At 47.5% G+C, this 25,238-nt stretch overlaps 1 protein-coding gene across 1 annotated transcript; it reads right to left on the reverse strand.

Annotated features, from left to right (window-relative positions):
- Positions 1-2,894: 2,894 nt before the first annotated feature.
- Positions 2,895-6,949, reverse strand: Rtl10 (retrotransposon Gag like 10). Its single transcript, XM_042666297.1, has 2 exons — positions 6,856-6,949; positions 2,895-4,729 (listed from the first exon to the last, which is right to left on the reverse strand). Exon 2 carries the CDS (start codon positions 4,513-4,515, stop codon positions 3,340-3,342), a length of 1,176 nt encoding a protein of 391 aa, XP_042522231.1. The 5' UTR covers positions 4,516-4,729; positions 6,856-6,949; the 3' UTR covers positions 2,895-3,339.
- Positions 6,950-25,238: the final 18,289 nt, after the last annotated feature.

Raw genomic sequence — 25,238 nt, forward strand, 5'->3', positions numbered from 1 at the left:
ACAGTAACAGAAAGTTAATGAAAGGACTTGTGTGACTTTTTTACATGTTGACATCTTTAATCCATCTGCAGGGGCCCTAGCAAAAGCTGAAATAGAGACCCAATTCTACATGTTTCCCAGATGGGCAACCAGCTGTTTTAACTGTTTGTACTTAAGTCTTTTATCCCGTCAATTTGAAACAATACCTCTGGCATACACTACATCTCCAACTTACCTGACTCTAGAATAGCTTGTATTCACTATTGTTTATCTTTGCACACTAATATGCAAGGACTTCAAACATTGTAGCTTTATAAAAATACCAATGTCTCACAGGAACTTTATCCTCAGTACTTTGTGATTTAAGGTTTTCCTTGGAGACAGTTACTTTAAAAACCCTTGGCAGGCTGGGAAGGTGCTCAGTGGTAGAGTGCTTGCCTCACATGCATGAGGCCCTGTGTTCCATTCCTCAGCACCACATGAGCAGAAAAAGCCACAAGAGGCACTGTGGCTCAAGTGGTAGAGTGCTAGCCTTGAGCTCAAGAGCTGAGGGACAGCCCCCAGGCCCAGAGTTCAAGCCCCACAACCAGCCCAAACAAAACAAAACAAAACAAAACCTTGGCTAGTGCCTATGTGCTATTTTCAGGAAACAAAATCTTTGGATATTTTCAAGGGAAGGGAGGGAGAGAGACTAATCTGCAAGGCAGACCTTCCATCCTGACCAGCCTGAGCTTGTCCTGAAAACTGCCAGGCTCTCAGCTGCAGCTTATCCAAGATGCCTGCCCTATGTGCAGGTGCCAACAGGACAAATGACCCAAGCCCTCTCACAGGCTGTGCACCACAGGGAGGCTTCTCTCCCAAAGAGTAGAAAAAACTCTAGGTCATCCCCTGTGCCTGAAGCAACTTTGTAATGGTCTGGAAGGCCACAGTCCCCTCCTCCTATACCACCTGCATAGGCAACCTGGCTACCATTGCTGAGACCCAACCACAATGACTATCACCTAGACTCCCCCCACAGGCTCCCCAGCCTGCCTAAGCACAGAAGCCACCCAGATGGCCCTGAGACATAGTGGACCACACCTCAAGTCTCCAGGAGATGCCCAGGTTGAAGAGATCAGCTGGGGAAAAGCAGTATCAAGCATAAAGGGTTCACTACATGTCCACCAGACACCCTGGGATTCCCACATCTGAACTGAGACTGCCCTCAACTTCTCACTTTGCTATCAGCTTCCTAAAAACAGCTTCCCAGTTGTTGTATACACAGATGCTTATGCTTTGAAATAATTCACAAAAGCAAATAAAACTGGAACCAGAGCCTTTTCTAATTATGTCACCAAATAAAACAACTCCAACCATTTCTCTTTTCCTAAAAAAATATCTTACCTGAGGTTTTCTTATCACTTTTTTTTCCTATACTGGTTATATTTGCAATGCATGTTTTTATTCTTTTTTCTTCCAAGTTGCCAGAATGGAGTCTTCTTTTATTAATGTTACAAATGAAAAACTGCAAAGGAGTCTGATATTCCTGTGAATGGTCCCCTAAGTAGGCACTCACTGTAGTGGACAGCTATATTTCCCCATCCTCAAGTAAACTTGGTTAAAGGGAGCTTCCCCACTGAGCTCCTCATTAAAACCCCTGCTAGTAAAAAACTGGTCTTTCTTCATTCCAGCTCCTGGCCTGCGGCCTTGAAGCTCTGAGCTGCAGCCTCACTTCATCCACAGCTCCCAACAGCCAGTTTTCGAGACCACCCCACACCTGCAGAGGCTCCATCCCCACCCCAGCTCCTTCCACCAGACCCTTAGGTCCCCACAGGAGCCACAACTGTGACACAAACCCAGAGTTCTTGACAGATGGGTGCTGAGCTCCCACCCACACAGGACTCTTAATTTGTCAGCAACCACCACACACTCAGCAGTTTCAATGCATGTTTAATGAGCACCAATTGTATACCAAGAACACACAGCTAAGACAGAGCCTTGGCCTCAAGGCTCATGGTCTTCCAGAAAATATAAGCTGTTTACATCATAGGGGCTTTAAGTGCTAAATGGACGGCCTAAGTGAACAGAAGGCAGGCCCAGGATAGGAATGGAGAGGGCAGCACCACAACTTAAGACATGCAAATATGAGAATGTTACAAGACAGCGGATGCCTGCAGTTGAGCCTGAGGTCTTGAATCCAACCATTCTGTACTTCCAAACCTCTCAGCCACCAGGACTGCTGGTAAGCCCACAGGTTAGCAGAGTTCTCAACCAAGATGCCACCCTACTCACTCAAGAAAGTGGCTGCTTCTGTGCTGCCTGCAAGAAATGTAATTGACCAATGTGTCGAGTGATGGATGGATGGGTGGTTAACGCAAATGCAGTAGATTCAGGCAATAGAGTATTATTCAGCCATAAAAACTGAAGTATAGCAACAGGGAAAGAACAGAAGACCACTGTTAAGTGAAATAAGTCAGAACCAAGAAAACTAGTACCATATATTCTCACATACGTGCAAAAGCTAAAATAACTGGTCTCACTAGAAGTTAGGATGGGTAAGGGAGGGACAACATATGAAAGTTAGAAAACAAGTACCAAAATACTGTTAGAAAAGAGAAGTTCTAGTGTTCTACAACAGTAGGGAGATTATAGTTTACAATAATGTTATATAAAAGAACTAAAAGAAAGGAGTTTGAGCATTCCCAAGATAAAAATGAGAGAATGCCAATCATCCTGATCTGTATATGTATTTCAAATTATCATTGCATCCCATAATTATGAAATTTTAAAAATGATATAAAAAGCCAGCCCAGGCAGGAAAGCCCATGAGATTCATCTCCCAATTAATCTCAGAAAAAGCCAGAAGTGTTGTGGCTCAAGTGGTAAGGTACTAGCCCTGAACAAAAACGAGTTCAGGGACAGCACCCAAACCCAGTGTTTGGGCCCCAGGACTGGCAAAAAAAAAAAAAGTACACAGCATGCCTTCTCGTTGCACTTCAGCCTGAAGGCCAGAGGTCACAGGGACAAGGATGCTGGAGTAGAAAAGAAAAGCAGGTATCATACAAGGAACAGGTTCTGTCAAGAGCAAGCAAAGCAAACCACTGACTAATATTGACCAGCCAGTGTGGAGAAACACTAAGTGTTCTGCACAAGCAGTAGGTGACAAATTACCCCATAGGGCTGACCTACAAAACTATTCTGTGGGAACCAGTCCAGTGAAATGGCACTCCCAGGTAAGTGGTGACGTAGCCAGAAGCCAGCACCATTGGAGGATGAGGACATAGGTGCACATTCTTCTGGGGGCTTAGGAAAATTGCTTCTCAGACAGGATGCACTCCAGAACAGATGTACCTTCTCGCACTGCTGGGGCATCACTTGGATTCATCTGGGGGCACCACTCTGTCCCATAGGGTCTTGGGGTTGGTCTGTTATACATGTCTCTTCATCACAAGGGGCACTGTTGCACCTGCCTGCATCATGTTCAGAAGCCAAGGATTTAAGATGTACAACAGGTGGCTCTTTTGGGCTCTCTGGGACATCTGCCACCTCCTGTGAGGTACCCAGGGACACTCGCTGGTCTCCCTTTGTCTCAGAAATCTCCTCCTCTGCTTTCTGGGGTTCTGAATCCCCTAGGGAAGCTACATCTAGCTTCTGGGCTTCTGAAGGTTTAGGGACAGGTTTGGGGGCTGCCTCTTCTGTGTGGGAGGCAGCTGGCCCCACAGAATCAGAATCAGGGCCACATACAGAACTGGCCTGGGTAGGAGGTTCTTGGGGCACAGGGACACTCTCTTTGGGCAGCTGCTGCACAGGCTGAGCATTTCCAGATGTAGTGTTAGTCCCAGCTGCTTCAGCTGGGACTGGCCTGGGGGCAGTGCCCATATTGAGTGCCAGGGTCTCCGAGAACCTAGCTAAATACTGCCTCACCAGAGGCAACTGTGGGGCCACTGGTGGCTGGCTAGATGCTGGGGGCAGAGGGCAGGGCACTGCAGCATGGTACTCAGCAAAATTGACTGGGTCTTGAATAACCTCTTCAAGATCCTGGCAGAAGAACTCATAATTGTCAGGTAAGGGCAGGTCCCCATTCAGGTAGGGTGCTGCCCAGGCCCGGGCTCGACCGGTCAAGCGTCCAAGGATCTCACAGACACGACTAAGGTGGTCTTGGTAGTGCTCAAAGCGGAAGGACATGTAATCACCCAGCTGAGCCAAAAAGCGATCCAGTAGCCATGGAGAGCCATCAAATGTGCCTGGGTCTGAGCCAGGCACCCAATGGAAGTCCATCCTGAGAGGCCACGGGCCAGGCATGCGTCCAGCCAGTGGGCCCCTTTCTGTGGGTTTACCACCTGCAGAAGCACTAGCTGTGTTGTTCTGCTCCATGGTCATGCGCACGCACACAGGATCCCCACAGCAGGGCCGCTCAATCCAGGGGTCCACAAGAGGGGTGTACTCCACCCCAGGAGAGGCCTGGTCCATCTGCTGCCAAGGGTGTGCATTGGCATAATTGGCGGCCGCCCGAATGGGATTGCGAGGGCCCTGCCGAGGGCGCCTGCCACGAGGCATGCTAGAAGAGGGGAGAAGGAAGAGCAGGCACAAGGGGTGGTGTGGATAGAGGGCGGACACACAACGCAACAGGACAAGGATCAGCTGGAGAAGGTGTGGCAGACCCGGTGGTTCCAGGCAAGTGCTCAGGACCAGGGGAGCTGACAGCCGTGGCCTCAGGAGAGCTGAGAAGAGCCGAGGGGAATGTCAGATGCAGGCCATCATCCAAGGCAATCTGTCCAAAAACAAGGTGGGGAAGAGCAGGAACTAGGCCCAACCATCACCATCAGGTTTCACTCAAGATGGTAACAAGCAGGTAAATTCCTGGTACCCAATTAAAGAGCTCCAAATAGAAAAAAGGCCCAGGGAACTGGCCTGGGAGGTCTAAAAAGCAGACAAATGCCTGTGACTTTCAAGGCAAAGATGTATCAACAGATGCTGTCCATCCCAGGAGAAGAAAAAGAGGACAGATCAGAGCTTCCAGGGAATTTCAGGACAATGATAGCAGCACCACTCGTGCCAAACCAACCAGTCCACACATCCTACACGAAGCTGGTATTATTGTGTGTGTTCATGGTACTGGGGCCTGAACTCAGGGCTTTGTGCTTGCAAGGCTAGTGTTATACCACTTGAGCTATGCCTCCAACCCTGCTTTTTGCTGATTACTTTGGAGATTCTTGTCTGAACTGGCCTCAAACTGCAATCCTCCAGATTTCAGCCTCCTCAGTAGATAGAATTACAGGTGTGAACTGCTGGCATTTGGCCATGAAACTGGTACTATTGTCACTAAGGCAGAGTGACGAAGTGATCTGTCTGCATTCCTACACAAACTGCTAAATGTCAGAGGCAGCAAACCTAGCTGAAGAGATTACAGGCTTAATCACATAACTGTGGCTCCCCTTCAGTCAGGCTCTTATGCGCCCCACTGTAAACCACTACATACCCAGAGTATGTCAAAAGATTCTTATACATCCCAGCACCTGATAAGCAGAGTGCCTGGATGTTATCAGTTCTCTCTCTGCCTCTCTCTCTCTGTCCTATAGGCTTTCTGGAGTTTGCACTGCAGGCAACAGCACCTCCCCCCCTCTGAAAACAACTCTACATTCCCCATCCCAGTTAATAGCACCTTAATCCCCAAACATAGAAATCCTATAAATCCACTTGCTATGTCCACTCCTGCTACCCTAGTCACCTGTTTCCAGGGTCTGGAGAATCCCAGTGGGATGTCTGAACCTCACTCCAAGCAGTGGTCTCTTCCAGGCTTGAGAAGTCTGGGTCTGAAGCTTTCACATCCAGCCTCAACATTCCCCAGACTCCTAAGAGAAAGGCCCCCACTCAGGACCTACACAAACTCTCTGCTTCACCATGTACTCACAACTCACTTTTCCCCTGCTCACACCTACCTAAGGAGCACTGTGGCCTGAACACAGCTTCACACCTGGCTTTCTGTGTTTACCACCACCAAAGACCTCTCAAGGTGGCTTGTAACACTCAAAAGCTGCCAGCATCTATTTCTACCACCCAAGCATTCTGGAACATTCCCACTTCTGTCTAAACGGTCAGTCACTGAGCCTGGCTTCCCCACCCTACTATAATAAATACACTAGGATTGCACGATGTGGAGTCCACTCATGAAGCAGCCCTGATCCCTCACTGAATTCTATTGAAAGAGACAAAAAAAGCAGCAGTACCTTCCATTTAGGCCCATCAAGGCTGCCCACAGAGCCTACATCCTATATCCAGTGTGCCACTCAAATGGCTGTGCATCTTCTCTTCTTCCTAGTCTTCATCTCCCAACCCCTCTAGGAACCTTGCTGTCACCCTGTCCATCCACCTGCACGCATGAGCTCCTTGCAGCCTCCCTGTCCATCCACCTGCACATATGAGCTCCTTGGAACTTTGAGGAGAGAGAGAGTCCCCTGAACTAGCAAGCCAGTCACACTTCCATTTTAAATTTTCATTCCTATAACCCTGGGCCAAACTCTCAGCATTTTGAGAACCTGGGCCATCCCAGGGCTCCCTCGCCTATGGGGCTGTTGGTCTCTTGCTTCTCCCCATTCTGCCTGGGCTCCGGGAAACCTCGATCCTTTTGATCCTTCTCCTGGACTGAACAGCGCTCTGCTCAGCGCTGGATCCGTGGCGCGCGTTTTTGCCTCCGAAAGCCAAAGGCAGTGCCCGTGGAATGCTGGAGCGTTCGCTGCTCGGACGAGCCCCGGAAGGAGAACCCGTCCCAAGTTTCAAGAAAGTTCAGGGCAGACGACCGCATCGCCCGTCCGCCGCCCCCCCCCCCCCCCCCCCGGCAACCGCCAAGCAGGAAATAGGCGTTCACAAGTCCCAAGGCCAGAGAGCCCACCTACGTACCAGAGCACACTCAAGGCGCCCGCCGACAGCACCCGGGGGTCCGCAGCTGGAGACGAGCCTGACCAGCTTTCCTCAGAGGCCGCAAATCCAAGAACCGCCTAGAAAATGGAGAACGAAAGGGGCCTGAGCGAGACCAAATGGGGAGCGGGTGCGAGGTCCCCAGACGGCTGAAACAGCCCCCGCCTCCAGGCAAACCTCAATCCCCGCCACAGACCGCAGAGGCCCGCCGCTCCGAACACCCTTCTGCGGGCGAGGAGAAGGCAACGGATGGAAGGGCGCAGCGCGGAGCCAATGCACGCGGGGTTCCCGCTCCACTGACCCTTCTGCAGAAGTCCGCGAAGCACGCTCCAACAGAAAGAGGGCCTAGGATGCTACAGCTTTCCTCGGCCACGCCCCCAGCGTGCGCGCGACCGCCCGCCGACGTCCCCTCGTAGGCTCGCGGCCCACCCTACGCTGCCCCAACAGCTGGACCCAGCGCGCGCGCTCAGGCATCCGCGCCTGCGCAGTAAGGGGCGAGCCGTCAATCGCGCAAGCGCTCTCGGCCCTGCCAGCGCGGCAGCGCGGCGCGGGGGGCGATGGGAGTGAGCGCTCGGTTCCACGCAGTGCCAAGTGCCACGAGAGCAGTGAGGGCCGCGTGCGCAGGCGCGCGGCGTTTGGGCGGGAGCTGCCCAGTGGTGTAATTCCTCCCCAACCAAGACTGTCTGCTGCAGCCGAAGCTGCTGTACTATCCTGGAGTTTGCTGGGCGTCTGGGGGTTCTTGGGCATCAGAAGGGCTGCTAGAGGGCTAGGATAAAGCAGAGGGAGCCCAGGGCACCAGAGAGGGCATAGAGGGGTTGCTGGCCAATTGGCCAACGAAGTGCCCCTGATGTGAACTGAGGCTTGAGGCTGCGTATCCATTCCAGACAAAGGGCAGGGAAGTCGCAAGCACCCTTCACTTGCAGGCCTTGGGGCTAAGGGCAGAGCTCCTAGGTTTCCTCATCGTGGGTTAGTGGGTGCTGGACTCAGAAAAGACAAAGAGGGTAGGTTACCAAGGCTTTCCCATAGGGCCATGCCCCGCCTGAGCCCAGTTGGCACCCAAACACTTTGCAACCCTGAAGAGAGATGAGATTGTAAGTTTGTGCATGGACAGCCCTATGCACAAGAAGAAGTGGGAGAGGTTGCCAGCCGCACAGCCCAGACCTAGTATGCATGGATGGCCAAGGATCTGGACACAAGCCAAGGGACCTTGGGCCAGGGTCAGCCGGATATGCTGGGAAATGATGCTTCTAAAGGCAAACACACACGTCATACACCAACTCCCTTTCTGTCCTGGTCTAGTGACTCCTTTCATGAAAGATCTCTGAAATGTTATCTGCATTTACACCCAAACTCACTTGCCTTGATCCCTGAAACGCAAATCAAAGATCGCATTGTACCTTCCCTGGGTCTGTAGGGCTTTCAGTGGTCTGGGCCAAAAATAATAAAAGTGGCACCCAGCCAAGAAACACCTCCTTGAAGTGTGAATGAGACTTGGATTTTTTGGTTGTATCTTTCCTAATTGACCTGATAATTTCAACTTCCTACCTCGAGGGAGAGTGGGGAGTTCCTGTGACTTCAACCTACCTCCTAGTTCTAGGAGGCTTCAGGCCAACTCAGAGCCAGTCAGGAGAGAGTGTGTGGCAAGTTTGTTCAAAAGACTATCCAAGGGCATCAGTGGCTCAGCCTGTAATCCTAGCTACTCAAGAGGAGGCTGAGATCTGAGATTCTCAGATAAAAGCCAGCCCGGGCAGGAAAATCCATGAGACTCTTATCTCCAATAAACCACTCAGAAAACCAGAAGTGGTGCTGTGGCTCAAGTGGTAGAGTGCTTCAGCTAGCCTTGAGCTGAGCTGAAGAGCTGAGAGATAGCGCCCAGGTCCAGAGCTCAAGCCCCACGACCGACAAAAAAAAAAAAAAAAAAAAAGCCTATCCAACTGAGCCCCCAAAAAGCCTTTTAAGTTTCAAATCATCTTTTGTTTTTCTGTCAGAGGTGGGGCTTGAACTCATGGCTATTGCTCTACCAATTTAAGCCACAGCAGGACTTCCAGTTTTCTGGTGGTTAATTGGAGATAAGAATCTCATGGACTGGGCTGGGAAAGTGGCTCAGTGGTAGAGCGCTTGCCTTGCAATGCATGAGGCCCTGGGTTCGATTCCTCAGCACCACATAAGCAAAAAGAAAAAAGCCGGAAGTGGCGCTGTGGCTCAGGTGGTAGAGCGCTGGCCTTGAGCTGAAGAGCTGAGGAACAGTGCCCAGGCCCAGAGTTCAGGCCTCACGACCGGACCCAAAAAAAAAAAAAAAGAATCTTATGGACTGTTCTTCAGGGGCTGGCTTTGACCTGCAATCCTCAACCTGAATAGCTAGGATTACAAGTGTGAGCCACCAGCACCTGACCTATTTTTTTAATATACATAATATAAAAACTAACCATATTGAATTGGGCACTAGTGGCTCACACCTGTAATCCTAGCTACTGAGCAAGCTGAGGATTTGAGAATCGCTGTTCAATGCCAGCTTGGACAGGAAAAATCTGTAATACTCTTTTTTTTTTTTGGTCAGTCATGGGGCTTGAACTCTGGGCCTAGGTGTTGTCCCTCAGCTCTTCAGCCCAAGGCTAGCGCTCTACCACTTGAACCACTTCCAGTTTTCTGAGTGCTTTATTGGAGATGAGTCCCTCAGACTTTCCTGCCCAGGCTGGCTTTTGAACCATGATCCTCAGCTCTCAGCCTCCAGAGCAGTTAAGATTATAGGTGTGAGCCACCTATGCCTAGTTTGTAATACTGTTATCTACAATTAACCCCTTTAAAAAAAATGCCAGAAGTGGAGGTGGGGTTCAAGAGGTAGATTACCAACATTGAGCAAAAGAGCTTAGGGACAACACTCAGACCCTGAGTTCAAGCCCCAGAACTGGCAAATAAATAAATAAACAAATAACCACTGTCTAAATGTGTGATTTAGTGACATTAAATCCTATGGTGTGGTTGTATAGGTTTGTTTTTTTTTTTAATCACTCTAGAAACTGTAAGAGTTGAACACTAATTCCTCCTCCCCTCTGACATCTAGACCCTGCCATCTATCATTCTACTTTCTGACTCTGATTTAACTACCTCATATAGGTAGACCCTTACAATTTGGCCTTTTGTGACTATCACATTTCACATTGCATCATATTTTAAAGGCTCATCTATGTTGTAGCATATATCAGAATTTCCTTTTGGTCAAGTGCTATAATTCTAGCTATTCAGGAGGCTGAGATCTGAGGATTGAAATTCAAATCCAGCCCAGGCAGAATACGCCCCAAAACTCTTACCTGCAATTAACTAGCAAAAAGCCAGAGCAGAGCTATGGTTCAAGTAGTCCAGTGCCAAACTGAGCAAAGAAACTAGGCAAAAGCATCAGATCCAGAGTTCAAGCCCTAGTACCAGCGTGCGCGTGCACGCACACACACACAGACACACACGAGAGAGAGAAAGAGAGAGAGGAATTTCTTTTTGAAAGCTGAAATAATATTCACATATGTAACACATTTTATTCATAAGTATTACATATACAAATATTATCCATTCATCTTTCTATGATACAAGTTATTTCCACCTTTTAAATTTTTTTTGGCAGTACTGAGTTTGAACTTAGGGCCTTACACTTCACAGATAGGCACTCCACCACTACAGACACAGATACAGCCCCTTTTCCACCTTGGGACCATTGTGAGTAATGCTTCTGTGAACACTCTTACAAAGATCAGTTTAAGGCCTGATTCCATTCTTTAGTTACTTGCCTAAAGTGCTAACTTTTACAGTAATTCTCTTTCACTTTTTGAGGAATTACCAAATGTTTTCCAGATTGGTTGCCTCGTTTTACATTCCCATCAACAGTGTGACAACTTCCCCAACATGTTTTGTTGTTCATGGGGCTTGAACTCAGGGCCTGAGCACTATTCCTGAGTTCTTTTGCTCAAGGCTCCATTAGCCTTGAGCAAATGTGGAGCCCATATTTGACTGGTTAATTGGAGATAAAAGTCTCACCTGCGGGCGAAGGCCTCTGAGAAACTCCACACCACAGGTGGGAATCCCTGCAAGAGAAAGACGACTGTCCTCAGCCTGCTCCACTTGCCATACAGCCTTCCCAGTTAGTCCACTGCTATGGTCAGGGTCATGGCAATGGGAACTGGCCTTGGCCTCTGGCCACGGACTTCCACAACCTCAGATAGGCCTCCAACCACCCACTTCCATCCTGACTTCACAGCGCCGAGGCCTTTCTCTAAATCTGTTATTGTTGTTCCCCTCCCTAGACCACTCCAGCAGCGCTCCAGCGGCTCTGAATTACCATGTCTAGCTCACCCCAGGCATGCCCATTCTGTGTACCTGATAAACCTGTGTGTAAGGAAATTTAAAAAAAAAAAGTCTCATGGGGACTTTTCTGCCCAAGCTGGCTTCAAACTGTGATCCTCAGATCTCAGCCTCCTGAGTAGCTAGGATTTCGGGCAAGAACCACTGGCGCCCAGCTTTTATTTTATTTTTGTTTTTAAGTAGTAGTCACACTATTCGATGTAATGTAGATCCCACTGTGATTTTGATTTGCATTTCACTAATAACTAGTGATATTGAACATCTTCCTGTTTGTTGGCTATTTTTATACTTTGATATTTCATTGTAATGTCTAAGTCATGTGTGATTGTGTGATTGTGTGATTGTGTTACCAGGGTTTGAACTCAGGGCAAGAGTTTTAGAACAAGAGCCATGCCCCACTCCTTTTGTTTTGCATTTTCAGATAGAGTCTGAGATAGTTCTTGTTTTTGTTTTTGGTCAGTCGTGGGGCTTGAACTCTGGGCCTGAGCGCTGTCCCTGTGCTCTTCAGCTCAAGATGAGCGCTCTACCGCTTGAGCCACAGTGCCACTTCCGGTTTTCTAGTGGTTTATTGGAGATAAGAGTCTCACGAACTTTCCTTTCCTGGGCTGGCTTTGAACCATGATCCTCAGATCTCAGCCTCCTGAGTAGCTAGGATTACAGGCGTAAGCCACTGGCACCCAGCCTGAGGTAGTTCTTTTTTGGGAGGGTGGTCCGGTCGTTGGGCCTGAGCGCTGTCACTCAGCAATTCAGCTCAAAGCTAGCGCTCTACCACTTGAGCCACAGCGCCACTTCCGGCTTTTTTCTTTTTGCTTATGTGGTGTTGAGGAACCAAACCCAGGGCCTCAGGCATGCAAGGCAAGCGCTCTACCACTGAGTCACCTTCCCAGCCCCAATGAGGTAGTTCTTAAACTGTAATCCTTCTATATCTGTTTCCCAAGTAGCTGAGATAATAGGTATGCCTCACTACACCCCATCCATGTACTGTGTGTGTGTGTGTGTGTGTCTGTGTGTGTGTGTGTGTGTGTGTGTGTGTGTGTTTTAACTTGGCCTGAGTTTCTTTTGTGCAAGGCTACCACTGTACCACTTGAGCCATAGCTCCACCTCTGGCTTTCTGGTAGTTTTATTGAAGATAAGAGTCCCACAGAATTTCCTGCCTAGGCTGATTTCAAACTGCAATCATCAGATCTCAGCATCCTGTACAGTTAGTATTATAAGCATGAACCACTGGCTCCTAGTTATGTGCCTATTTTTAAATTGGGTTTTTGTTTGTTTGTTGTTTTTTTTGTTTTTGTCTCAGTACTAAGGACTTGAACTCAAGGCCTAGGTGTTATCCCTCAAGGCTCAACTTTTGCCATTTGAGCCACACTTCCACTTTTTGGTGATAATTGCTGATAAGAATCTCAAAAAGGGGGGGTGGGACTGGGAATGTGGCCTAGTGGTAGAGTGCTTACCTAGCATGCATGAAGCCCTTTGACTCCTCAGTACCACATAAACAGTAAAACTGGAAGTAGCTCTGTGACTCAAGTGGTAGAATGCTAGCCTTGAGCAAAAGAAGCTAGGAACAGTGCTTAGGTCCTGAGTTCAGGCCCCATGACTGGCAAAAAAAAAATCTCAAAAACACTTTTCTGGGGCTGGGAAGGTGGCTCAGTGGTAGAATGCCTGCTTTGCATGTATGAGGCCCTGGGTTCCATTCCTCAGCACCCCATAAGCAGAAAAAAAGCCGGAAGTGGCGCTGTGGCTCAAGTGGTAGAGCACTAGCCTTGAGCTGAAGAGCTGAGGGACAGCATTCAGACCCAGATTTTAAGCCCTATGACTCTCTCTCTCTCTCTCTCTCTCTCTCTCTCACACACACACACACATATACACACACAAGACTTTTCTTCACAGGTTGGCTTAGAATCATGAACCTCAGCTCTCAGCCTCCTGAGTAGCTAGGATTACAAATGTTATCCATCAGTACCAGCTGTTTGCTTGTTGTGAATTGAGTTGTTTGTTTTTTTTTTACTTTGGTGATACTTGGGTTTGAATTCAGAGCCTCACACTTTATAGGCAGGTACTCTACCACTGAGCCATGCCTTTAGCACTTATTTTGGCTTTCTAGATTTTCTGAAATTAGATGATAGAATTATATTTATATTCATATCTTGCCTTTTTTTCTTCTCCAATTGTTCATTGATAGTGTATAAAAACACAATATTTATTATTTATTTATTTATTGCAGCACTAAGGGTTGAATTAGGCCTCAAACTGCTAGGCAGGTACTCTACCTTTTAGGTAGAGCCCTTTCTAATTTATTTTCTTTCTTGTTTACTTTTTTTGTTTTTGTTTGTTTTTGCAGTTACGGAGCTTGGTCTCTCACTAACAGTTTTTGTGCTCATAAGATGGTGCTCTACTACTAGAGCCACAGCTCTAGTCTGGCCTTTTGCTGGTTAATTGGAGATTAAAGTCTTGAGCTCTTTTCTATCTGGGCAAGTTTCAAACCTCCATCCTCCAAGTTTCAGTCTTCAGAGTAGATGGAATTGCAGATATGAGCTACCAGTGTCTAGCACTTCTACGCTTAGGGGTTTTCTTTGGTGCTGATACTAGGGCTTGAACTCAGGGCCTGGGTACTGTCCCTCTGCTTTTTTGTTCACTTGAACCTCAACTCCACTTCCAGCTTTTTGCTGGTTAATTGGAGATAGGAGAATCACTGACTTTACTGCTGGCTTCAAACTGAGATCCTCAGCTTCTTGAGTAGCTAGAATTAGAGGTATGAGCCACCAGCGCCTGACTTAGGTTTTTTTGTTTGTTTGTTTATTTGTTTTTTCACTTGTGGGCCTGAACTCTGGGCCTGGGCGCTGTCCATCAGCTTTCAACTCAAGGCTAGCATTCTACCACTTGAGCCACAGTGCCACTTCTGGCTTTTTTCTGCTTATATGGTGCTGAGGAATCAAACCCAGGGCCTCATGCATGCAAGGCAAGCACTCTACCACTGAGCCACCTTCCTAGCCCTGGCTTAGGTTTTTTTTTTGTGGGTTTTTGTCATTGTTTTATCATTTTATTGTTATTATAAAGGTGATGCACAGAGGGTTAGTTCCATAAGCTAGGTAAGGTGTGTTTTTGTTTTTGTGTGTCAATCCTGGGGCTTGAACTCAGGGCCTGGGCACTGTGCCTGAGCTTTTTTTGTTGTTGTTGTTGTTGTTATTGTTGTTGGTCATCGAGCTTGAACTCTGGGCCTGGGCATTGTCCCTCAGCTCTTCAACTCAAGGCGAGCGCTCTACCACTGAGCCACAGCGCCATTTCCGGTTTTCTGGTAGTTTACTGGAGATAAGAGTCTCACGGACTTTTCTGCTCGGGCTGGCTTTGAACCTCGATCCTCAGATCTCAGCCTCCTGAGTAGTAGAATTACAGGTGTGAGCCATCAACACCCGGCTTCCTAAGCTTTTTTGCTCAAGGTTAGTACTCTACCACTTGAGCCACTGCTCCACTTCTGGGTTTTTGCTTGCTAATTGGAAATAAGAGTCTCATAGACTTTCCTGCCCAAAGTATCATTGAACTCTGATCTTCAGATCTCAGCCTCCTAAGCAGCTAGGATGACAGGCATAAGCCACCAGCGACTGGCTCAGTTACTTTTCAAATTGGGTTTTGCATTTATGCCCAGGCTGGTGTGAATCATGTTCCTTCCATTTACACTTTATGCTTAGCTGAGATGACATGTGTGAGCCACATTGCCAAACTTATTGGATGACATGTGGTCTCTTAAACCTTTCTTTCTGAGTTGGCATTGAAACTTGATCCTCTTGATAACGGCTGCCAGAGTAGCTAAGATTACAGGTATGAGCTGCCATTCTTGGCCTGCAATTGATTTCCGTGTGTTGATTTTGTATCCCTCAACTTCATTGAATTTATTAGCCTTAATAGTGCTTTTGTGGAACATCAAAACTAATTTTATTATTATTTCTTATTGTTATTATTAAGGGGATGTAAGAAGGGTCACTGTTTCATAAGTCAGGTAAAGAGTATATTTCTTTTTTATTTTTATTTAATTTGTATTGGTATTATATGGTATTATATTATATTATATTGGTATTATATGATGTACAAAAAGGTTACAGTTATGTATGTCAGGTAAAGAGTACATTTCATTTTGGGCAATGTCACCCCTTCCCTCCCTCTCTCCCAGTTTTGCCCCCCGATCCCTGTTCACAAATTGTATAGTTCATTTTCAATGTAATGCCTAGTGAGTACCACTACTGCATTTGTTCACCTTTGTCCCTCCATTTCTGTGCCCCCCAAATTATCAAAGTTTTTTACAAATAAGATCATGTCATCTGCATGGTCCCAAAAGATACGTACTTCTACTTGACTTATATAACTGTATTCTCTCTGTATGTCACCTTTATAATAACAACTAAAAAATTTTTTTCCAGTCCTGGGGCTTGAACTCAGGGCCTGGGCACTGTCCCTGAGCTTCTTTTTGCTCAAGGCTAGCACTCTATCACTTGAGCCACAATGCCATTTCCGGTTTTTTCTGCTCATGTGGTGCTGAGGAATTGAATCCAGGGCTTCAAGCACACTAGGCAAGCACTCTACTACTAAGCTACATTCCCAGCCCATAACTAAAATTTTTGAAAAAAAAAAAAGATCATGTCACCTGTAAACATGTATCATTTACTCCTTCCTTTTTCATTTGGATCATTTTATTTCTTCTTCTTGCCTCATTGCTCTGGCTAGGATGCCCAGTAGTATGTTGAACGAAAATGGCAAAAACTACCTTCCCAGCCCATACACTGGGTTTTTTTATGGAAGAGTTTTTATCACATTGAATATATATTCTTCTTTATGTGTGAACTCTAGGCTTGAACTCTAGCCTGAGTTTCTTCCTTGACCTTCTTTTGATCAAGGCTATTGCTCTACTACTAGAGCCACAGCTCACTTCTGGCTTTTTTTTTTTTTGGTACTGTAGTTTATTGGAGATAAGAGTCTCACAGGGACTAAGAAGGTGGCTCAGTGGTAGAGTGTTTACCTTGCATGCATGAGGCCCTGGGTTTGATTCCTCAGCACCACATAAGCAGAAAAGGCCTGGAGTGGCACTGTGGCTCAAGTGGTAGAGCACTAGCCTTGAGCTGAAGAGCTGAGGGACAGCACACAGGCCCAGGCCTCACACTGACAAAAAAAAAAAAAAAAAGTCTCACAGACTTTCCTGCTCAAGCTGGCTTCAAATCTCGATCCTCAGTTCTCAGCCTCCTGACTAGCTAGGATTACAGGTGCCTTGCTAGAAGTGTTAATCTGTTCCTAGTTTATTGAGTAGTTTTGACATAAAGAAGTGTTGGATTTTATTAGGTGCTTTTTTTCCTTCTTGCTCTATGAATGTGATACTTTGGAGGCAGGTGCCAGTGGCTCACATCTGTAATCCTAGCTACTTAGGAGGCTGAGATCTGAGGATCTCGGTTCAAAGCCAGCCTGGGCAAGGAAAGTCTGTGAGACTCTTATCTCCAATAAACCACTAGAAAACCAGAAGTGGCGCTGTGGCTCAAATGGTAGAGTGCTTAAGAGCTGAGGGACAGCACTCAAGCCCTGAGTTCAAGCCCCACAACCCACCAAAAAAATGTGGTACATTGCATAGATCTCTCTCACACCCCTCTTTTTCTCCCCCCTCATCTCTTTTTAAATGATTTTAACTCCCAAGGGTTCTCCCCAGGAGACAGTTCTTCCTTTTAAACAACATAATAGGAGGTGCTGAAAGTCTACCATGGCCCAACAGATCATTACAATGTTCTTATTGGATAAATCATGAACCATCCCATTTTACAGATGGCTGAATCTTACTCAAAGAATAGTAAACTAGGGCTTGGAATGTGGCTTAGTGGTAGAGTGCTTGCCTAGCTTGTATGAAACCCTGGGTTCAATTTCTTAGTACCATATAAACAGAAAAAAGTCACAAGTGGCACTGTGGCTCAAGTGGTAGAGTGCTAGCTTTGAGCACAGAGAGGCAGAGCCCAGGCCCTGAATTCAAACCCTATAACCAGCAAAAAAAGAAGAGGAAAAGAAGAAAGGGAAGAGGAGGAGGAGGAGGAGGAGGAGGAGGAGGAGGAGGAGGAGGAGGAGGAGGGGGAGGAGGAGGAGCAGGAGGAGGAGGAGGAGGAGGAGGAGTAAATCAGTGAGTTTCTACACAGCCCACAACCTCTCCTTGGGAGTGTTGGCCCCTGGGCATGTTTGGAGTTGGAAGCCAATGGCAATGGTCAAACAGAAGACAGGATGGAGGACTTTGGCTCTAAGGGGTTAGAGTTGATGCCCACCGTGTAGCCCCCTAAGGTCAGAGTGCAACAAGAAGCAGGAACCTGGAGTCCAGGAAAGGTGACACCAAGCTGTTCGAAACTGTCAATTTGGTTCTCTGCCTAAATTTCTTGCACTTGGACTTGCATGAATGCCTGACCCCACAGCCAGCTGGTAGATGTCTGAGCACAGAACCAGGAATAGTAGGGTTTCTCTGTTCAGCTAGCTACTTTCCCACTCCATTATGAGATTCCCTAAAATATCTATCTGAAACTGTCATAGAGCAGGACCTTTTCAGAAGTGCCATGGTCTCTTTTTTTGCTCTATTGGCAGGGTGACATAGCCATAGCCGTTTCTGAGATTCTTCCAATTGAGCCAGGAGTCTGGGCACCTGAGCTTAATGCCCCTGGAGCTATTTATGCTTCATCCTTTAGAAGCTAGTGTTGTTTTTATTTACTTTGGACTTTTTTTTTCAGTCATGGGGCTTGAACCCAGGGCCTGGGTGCTGTCCCTCAGCTCTTCAGCTCAAGGTTAGTGCTCTACAACTTGAGTCACAGAGCCACTTCCAGTTTTCTGGTGGTTTATTTGAGATAAAAGTTTCACGGACTTTCCTGCCCAGGCTAGCTTTGATCCGCGATCATCAGATCTCAGCCTCCTGGGTAGCTAGAATTACAGGTGTGAGCCACTGGTGCCTGGCTGGGTTTTGTTTTTTTTTGGTGCTGGTACTGGGACTTGAACTCAGATCCAGGGAGCTGTCCCTTAGCCTTTGCGCTCAAAGCTGGTTCTCTACCACTTGAGCCATAGCTTCACTTGAGGGGTTTTTTGGTGGTTCATTGAAGATAAGAGCCTCATGATTTTTTCTACTAGAGTTGGCTTCAAACTTTGATCCTCAGATCGAGTAGGTAGGAGCACAAGCATAAGCCACTGGCACCCAGGTCCATTCTATTTTTTTTTATTTGAGTTTAGATTTATAGTAATGCCAAATAGAGATTCTAAAACATTAGCTCTGGATTAGTTGTGACCAAAGCATCTGAGAGAACAATTTAAAGAAAAAATAAGGGGCTGGGAAGGTGGCTCAGTGGTAGAGCGCTTGCCTTGCATGCCTGAGGCCCTGGGTTCGATTCCTCAGCACCACATAAGCAAAAAGAAAAAAGCCGGAAGTGGCGCTGTGGCTCAAGTGGTAGAGTGCTAGCCTTGAGCTGAAGAGCTGAAGGACAGCGCCCAGGCCCAGAGTTCAGGCCCCACGACCGGACCCAAAAAAAAAAAAAAAAAAAACAACAAAAGAAAAAATAAGTTTACTTTGATTCATAATTTCAAAGGGTTCAGTCTTCGGTTACTCAGTTCCATCATAGTAGCAAGACGTATGACATGGAGGAGCTGCTTTATCTCATGGCAGACAAGAAGTACAGAGAGGGAAACAGGAAGAAGCCAAGGACACAATATACTCAGAGGCCCACCTCCAGTGACCTACTTCCTCCAGCTAATCCCACTTTCTAACGTTCCTACAACGGAGCTGACAAGATGCAATAGAACCTATAGCACAACCTGCCTTTGAATATAGAAGAACAGAGAAGACCCATGAGAAAACCATCCATACTTTGCTTCCATTCTAAGATATAAAGTAAAAATGTCAGAGTATAGCTGGGAGCTGTTGGCTCACATCTACAATCCTAGCTACTGAGAAAGCTGAGATCTGAGGATCATGGTTCAAAGTCAGCTAAGGCAAGACAGTCTGTGAGACTCTTATCTCCAGTTAACCACCAGAAAGCCAGAAATAGTGCTGTGGCTCAAATGGTAGAGCACTCACCTTGAGACAAAAAGGTCAGGGACAGTGCCAGGCCCAGAGTTCAAGCCCCAGAATCAACAACAACAATAACAACAAAATGTCAGAGTATCATCTGACATTTTGATATGTTTACATTATATATACTTCCTTTTTTTTGTAACACTAAGAACACTAAGGGTTGAACTCATGCTGCACACTTGACAAGCAGGTTCTCTTCCACATCTCCAGTCCTTTGTGCTCTATTTTTGTTTGTTTTGTTGGTACCAGAGTTTGAACTCAGGGGTCTCCCACTTAAGCTATGCCTCTAGCCTGCCTTTCTGATGGTTAGTTTTTGGAGATGGAGTTTAGCAAATTTTTCTACCTGCGCTGGCTTCCAACTGTAATCCTCCAGAACTCAGCCTCCTAAGTGGCTAGGATTATAGATATGAGCCACTGGTGTCTACTTGTTCTGGTATTTATTTATTTAAATCCTGGTACAAAATCCTGGTACCAATCCTGCTGTCCCTTAGCTTTTTTTACCCCTGGCTTGTACACTAACACTTGAACCACAGCTCCACTTCCAGCTTTCCTGGTTAATTGTAGGTAAGAGTCTCATAAATTGTTCTGCCCAGGCTGTCCTGGAATCTTGATCCTCAGACCTCAGCTTCCTGAGTAGCTAAGGTTACAGATGTAATCTATTGGTGTCCACTTGCTCTGATGATTTTTGAGATAGGGTCTTACTTTTTGCTGGGCCATCTTGGACCATGATCCTCCTTTTTATGCATCTTACCATAGCTGGAATAACAGATGTACACCATCATGTCCAGCTTCTTCTGTTGAGATGAGGTCTCACAAACTTTTTTTTTTAACCCAGGCTGACCTTGAAAACTTATCCTATTGATCTTAGCTTCCTTTGTAGCTGAGATGATAAGATATGCCAGCTACTGATAGAGAAGGGTCTTATCAATGTTTTGTGTAGACTGACCTCCAATTGTGATCCTTCCCATCTTTGGTTCCTACGTGGTTAGGATAACAGGAGGGAGCCTCTGTGCCCAATAGCTCTATTTTTTAAATAAAAGCATCAGTAACTCTTTTCCTTTGATTTATGGAGAGATTTCAGCAAGGGGTCCCCTGATGTCTAATTGTCCCATTTTGTGTGGTGCTAGCATGGGACCCAGGACCTTTGCACATGCTATACAGCATTCTGCCATGAAGCCACACTCATAGCCCTCATGATGTTTTAGACACCATTCTTTGTATTTTATCCAGAGCCAAAGTTCTCAATCCTATCTCCTGCGTGGCCATTGCCACTGGATTCCAAGTTCCACTACACCAGTAGCCAATATAGGTGGGAACACTTCCCAAGGAGAAGCTGTGGGTTGTATAGGGAGTCAGAGGTTTATCATTCCTTGGGTAAGTCTCAGTCATCTGTGAAATGGGCTGATTCACATTTTATCCAGGTAGACAGTAGTAATGACATGCTGGGCAATGGTGGATTCTCAGAAAAGTTAGCATCTCCTATTACGTTTTCATTAGCATATATTAGTTGTATAATATAAGGGGGGATTCATTGTAACATTTCCAATCAAACTCCCTCCATCTAGCTCCCTCGTCCCCTTTCCTCTGTAATTTTTTTAAAGAAAAAATGTGCTACTTCATTTATTTGCAGGAGAGGTGGAAACAAAATTTAGAGGTGTTTTTCTTTTTCCTCTCAACAGGTCAGATGTGTGCTGCAGGAGCAAGGCCGAGACAGACGCACGTCCCCCTCACTCCGTGGTGGCCCCATGGGGGCAGGCATCTGGTCCTCATAGGCACCTTTGGTGGGTGGGTGGGGTGGAGTGGGAGCTTGTTTGAGCTGGTGATGGCAGGCCTCATTCTCACCATGTTTGGGCCTCCTAGGACTATGTCCCGCCCTGACACGCGTGGGCACCCGGGGGACTGACAGGTCCGACACCTTTTTGGGAGAATGAAGGCTCAGGATGGGAGGCTCAGCCTTGTAGAGAATGGAAATCACATACTCCATTTAGACACTACTTCCCCTCTCAGAGACTTTGAAAATCAAATACTCCCTGAGCTATGGAAACCCAAGCGCTGGCTGGTGGTTAGAACTTTATTATTACAATCACCAGGCCCAATTCCAGCCATCAGGGGCAGAACAATGAGGCCATTGAAGGCCTGGGGAAGGTCTTGCCTTCCATCCACTCTCCCCTGCAGGCAGGGACCTGGTGCTGGGGCCTCCGTGGAGAGGGTGGCAGGGCAGGCAAGCCTGCATCCTGCCTTTACCGTCTCAGCCCATGGGATTCCTGGGAGGTCTGGGCGATGGTCTTTTCATTCATCAAGCAGGGAGGCCTGAAGAAAACATATCCGGACCCTGCTTTGCTCCCTCGACATTCTGTCCCATATCCTGACCTTAGTAGGTCAGGAGCTAATTATATCTGCTGAGGGAAATCTAAGTGTATTAAAAATTCTATGGCCAGGCACTGGTGGCTCACTCCTGTATTCCTAGTTACTGAGGAGGCTGAGATCTGAGGATCGTGGTTCAACGCTGGCCCAAGCAGAAATGTCCCCATGAGACTCCAATCCACTCAAAAACTGGAAGTGGCACTGTAGCTCAATTGGTAGAGTAATATCCTTTAGCACAAAGAGGCTCAGGGATAGCATCTAGGCCCTGAGTTCAAGCCCACAGCTGACCAAAACAAAACAACAACAACAAAATTCTATGAAGAAGCCAGGCACTAGCAGCTACTCAGAAGGCTGAGATCTAAGGATCATAGTTCAAAGCCAGCCCAGGCAGGAAAGTCTGTGAGACTCTTAATTCCACTAAAATCACACACACACACACACACACACACACATACACACACAGAAATGGAGCTCTGGGGGCTGGGAAGGTGGCTCGGTGGTAGAGCGCTTGCCTTGCATGCTTGAGGCCCTGGGTTCGATTCCCCAGCACCACATAAGCAAAAAGAAAAAAGCCAGAAGTGGTGCTGTGGTTCAAGTGGTAGAACGCTAGCCTTGAGCTGAAGAGCTGAGGGACAGCGCCCAGGCCCAGAGTTCAGGTCCCACGACCGGACCCCCCCCAAAAAAAAATTCCAGGGGCTGGGAAGGTGGTTCAATGGTAGAGCGCTTGCCTTGCATGCATGAGGCCCTGGGTTCAATTCCTCAGTACCACATAAGCAGAAAAAAAAAAGCTGGAAGTGACACTGTGGCTCAAGTGGTAGAGCGCTAGCCTTGAGCTGAAGAGCTGAGGGACAGCGCCCAGGCCCAGAGTTCAGGCCCCACAACCAAACCTAAAAAAAAAAAAAAAAAAAAAAAGAAATGGAGCTCTGACTTAAGTGGTAGGGTGTTAACCTTGAGCAAAAGAAGCTCAGGGACACCGCCCAGATCCTGAGTTCAAGCTGCAGACTGCCTCCCCCTCAAAAAAAAGAAAGAAGGAAGGAAGGAAAGACAGAAAGAAAGAAGAAAGCTGGTAGACATGCACAAGGTAGCGTGAGCGGTCCTCACTATGGAGTGCTCCTGCCCATACCAGCATACTCATCCACATGCCCATACCAGCATACTCATCCTCCTGCCCATACCAGCATACTCATCCTCCTGCCCATACCAGCATACTCATCCACATGCCCATACCAGCATACTCATCCTCCTGCCCATACCAGCATACTCATCCACATGCCCATACCAGCATACTCATCCTCCTGCCCATACCAGCATACTCATCCACATGCCCATACCAGCATACTCATCCTCATGCCCATACCAGCATACTCATCCACATGCCCATACCAGCATACTCATCCTCATGCCCATACCAGCATACTCATCCTCCTGCCCATACCAGCATACTCATCCACATGCCCATACCAGCATACTCATCCTCATGCCCATACCAGCATACTCATCCACATGCCCATACCAGCATACTCATCCTCATGCCCATACCAGCATACTCATCCTCCTGCCCATACCAGCATACTCATCCACATGCCCATACCAGCATACTCATCCTCCTGCCCATACCAGCATACTCATCCACATGCCCATACCAGCATACTCATCCTCCTGCCCATACCAGCATACTCATCCACATGCCCAAACCAGCATACTCATCCACATGCCCATACCAGCATACTCATCCTCCTGCCCATACCAGCATACTCATCCACATGCCCACGCAGCATACTCATCCACATGCCCACGCAGCATACTCATCCACATGCCCATACCAGCATACTCATCCACATGCCCATACCAGCATACTCATCCACATGCCCATACCAGCATACTCATCCTCCTGCCCATACCAGCATACTCATCCACATGCACATACCAGCATACTCATCCACATGCCCATACCAGCATACTCATCCACATGCCCATACCAGCATACTCATCCTCCTGTCCATACCAGCATACTCATCCACATGCCCATACCAGCATACTCATCCACATGCCCATACCAGCATACTCATCCTCCTGCCCATACCAGCATACTCATCCTCCTGCCCATACCAGCATACTCATCCTCCTGCCCATACCAGCATACTCATCCTCCTGCCCATACCAGCATACTCATCCTCCTGCCCATACCAGCATACTCATCCACATGCCCACGCAGCATACTCATCCACATGCCCACGCAGCATACTCATCCACATGCCCATACCAGCATACTCATCCACATGCCCATACCAGCATACTCATCCTCCTGCCCATACCAGCATACTCATCCACATGCCCATACCAGCATACTCATCCACATGCCCATACCAGCATACTCATCCTCCTGCCCATACCAGCATACTCATCCACATGCCCATACCAGCATACTCATCCACATGCCCATACCAGCATACTCATCCTCCTGCCCATACCAGCATACTCATCCTCCTGCCCATACCAGCATACTCATCCTCCTGCCCATACCAGCATACTCATCCTCCTGCCCATACCAGCATACTCATCCTCCTGCCCATACCAGCATACTCATCCACATGCCCATACCAGCATACTCATCCTCCTGCCCATACCAGCATATTCATCCACATGCCCATACCAGCATACTCATCCACATGCCCATACCAGCATACTCATCCTCCTGCCCATACCAGCATACTCATCCACATGCCCATACCAGCATACTCATCCACATGCCCATACCAGCATACTCATCCACATGCCCATACCAGCATACTCATCCTCCTGCCCATACCAGCATACTCATCCACATGCCCATACCAGCATACTCATCCACATGCCCATACCAGCATACTCATCCACATGCCCACGCAGCATACTCATCCACATGCCCATACCAGCATACTCATCCTCCTGCCCATACCAGCATACTCATCCACATGCCCATACCAGCATACTCATCCACATGCCCATACCAGCATACTCATCCTCCTGCCCATACCAGCATACTCATCCACATGCCCATACCAGCATACTCATCCTCATGCCCATACCAGCATACTCATCCTCCTGCCCATACCAGCATACTCATCCTCCTGCCCATACCAGCATACTCATCCTCCTGCCCATACCAGCATACTCATCCACATGCCCATACCAGCATACTCATCCTCCTACCCATACCAGCATACTCATCCACATGCCCATACCAGCATACTCATCCACATGCCCATACCAGCATACTCATCCTCCTGCCCATACCAGCATACTCATCCACATGCCCATACCAGCATACTCATCCACATGCCCATACCAGCATACTCATCCACATGCCCATACCAGCATACTCATCCTCCTGCCCATACCAGCATACTCATCCACATGCCCATACCAGCATACTCATCCACATGCCCATACCAGCATACTCATCCACATGCCCATACCAGCATACTCATCCTCCTGCCCATACCAGCATACTCATCCACATGCCCATACCAGCATACTCATCCACATGCCCATACCAGCATACTCATCCACATGCCCACGCAGCATACTCATCCACATGCCCATACCAGCATAC

The sequence above is a fragment of the Dipodomys spectabilis genome, unplaced genomic scaffold, assembly GCF_019054845.1.
Source record: "Dipodomys spectabilis isolate Male_0828 unplaced genomic scaffold, ASM1905484v1 ptg000363l, whole genome shotgun sequence".
NCBI classification, from domain to species: domain Eukaryota; kingdom Metazoa; phylum Chordata; class Mammalia; order Rodentia; family Heteromyidae; genus Dipodomys; species Dipodomys spectabilis.

Coding starts and splice junctions, on each gene's coding strand:
- Rtl10 (XM_042666297.1), bottom strand. CDS start 4,515: ATGCCTCGTGGCAGGCGCCCTCGGCAGGGCCCTCGCAATCCCATTCGG.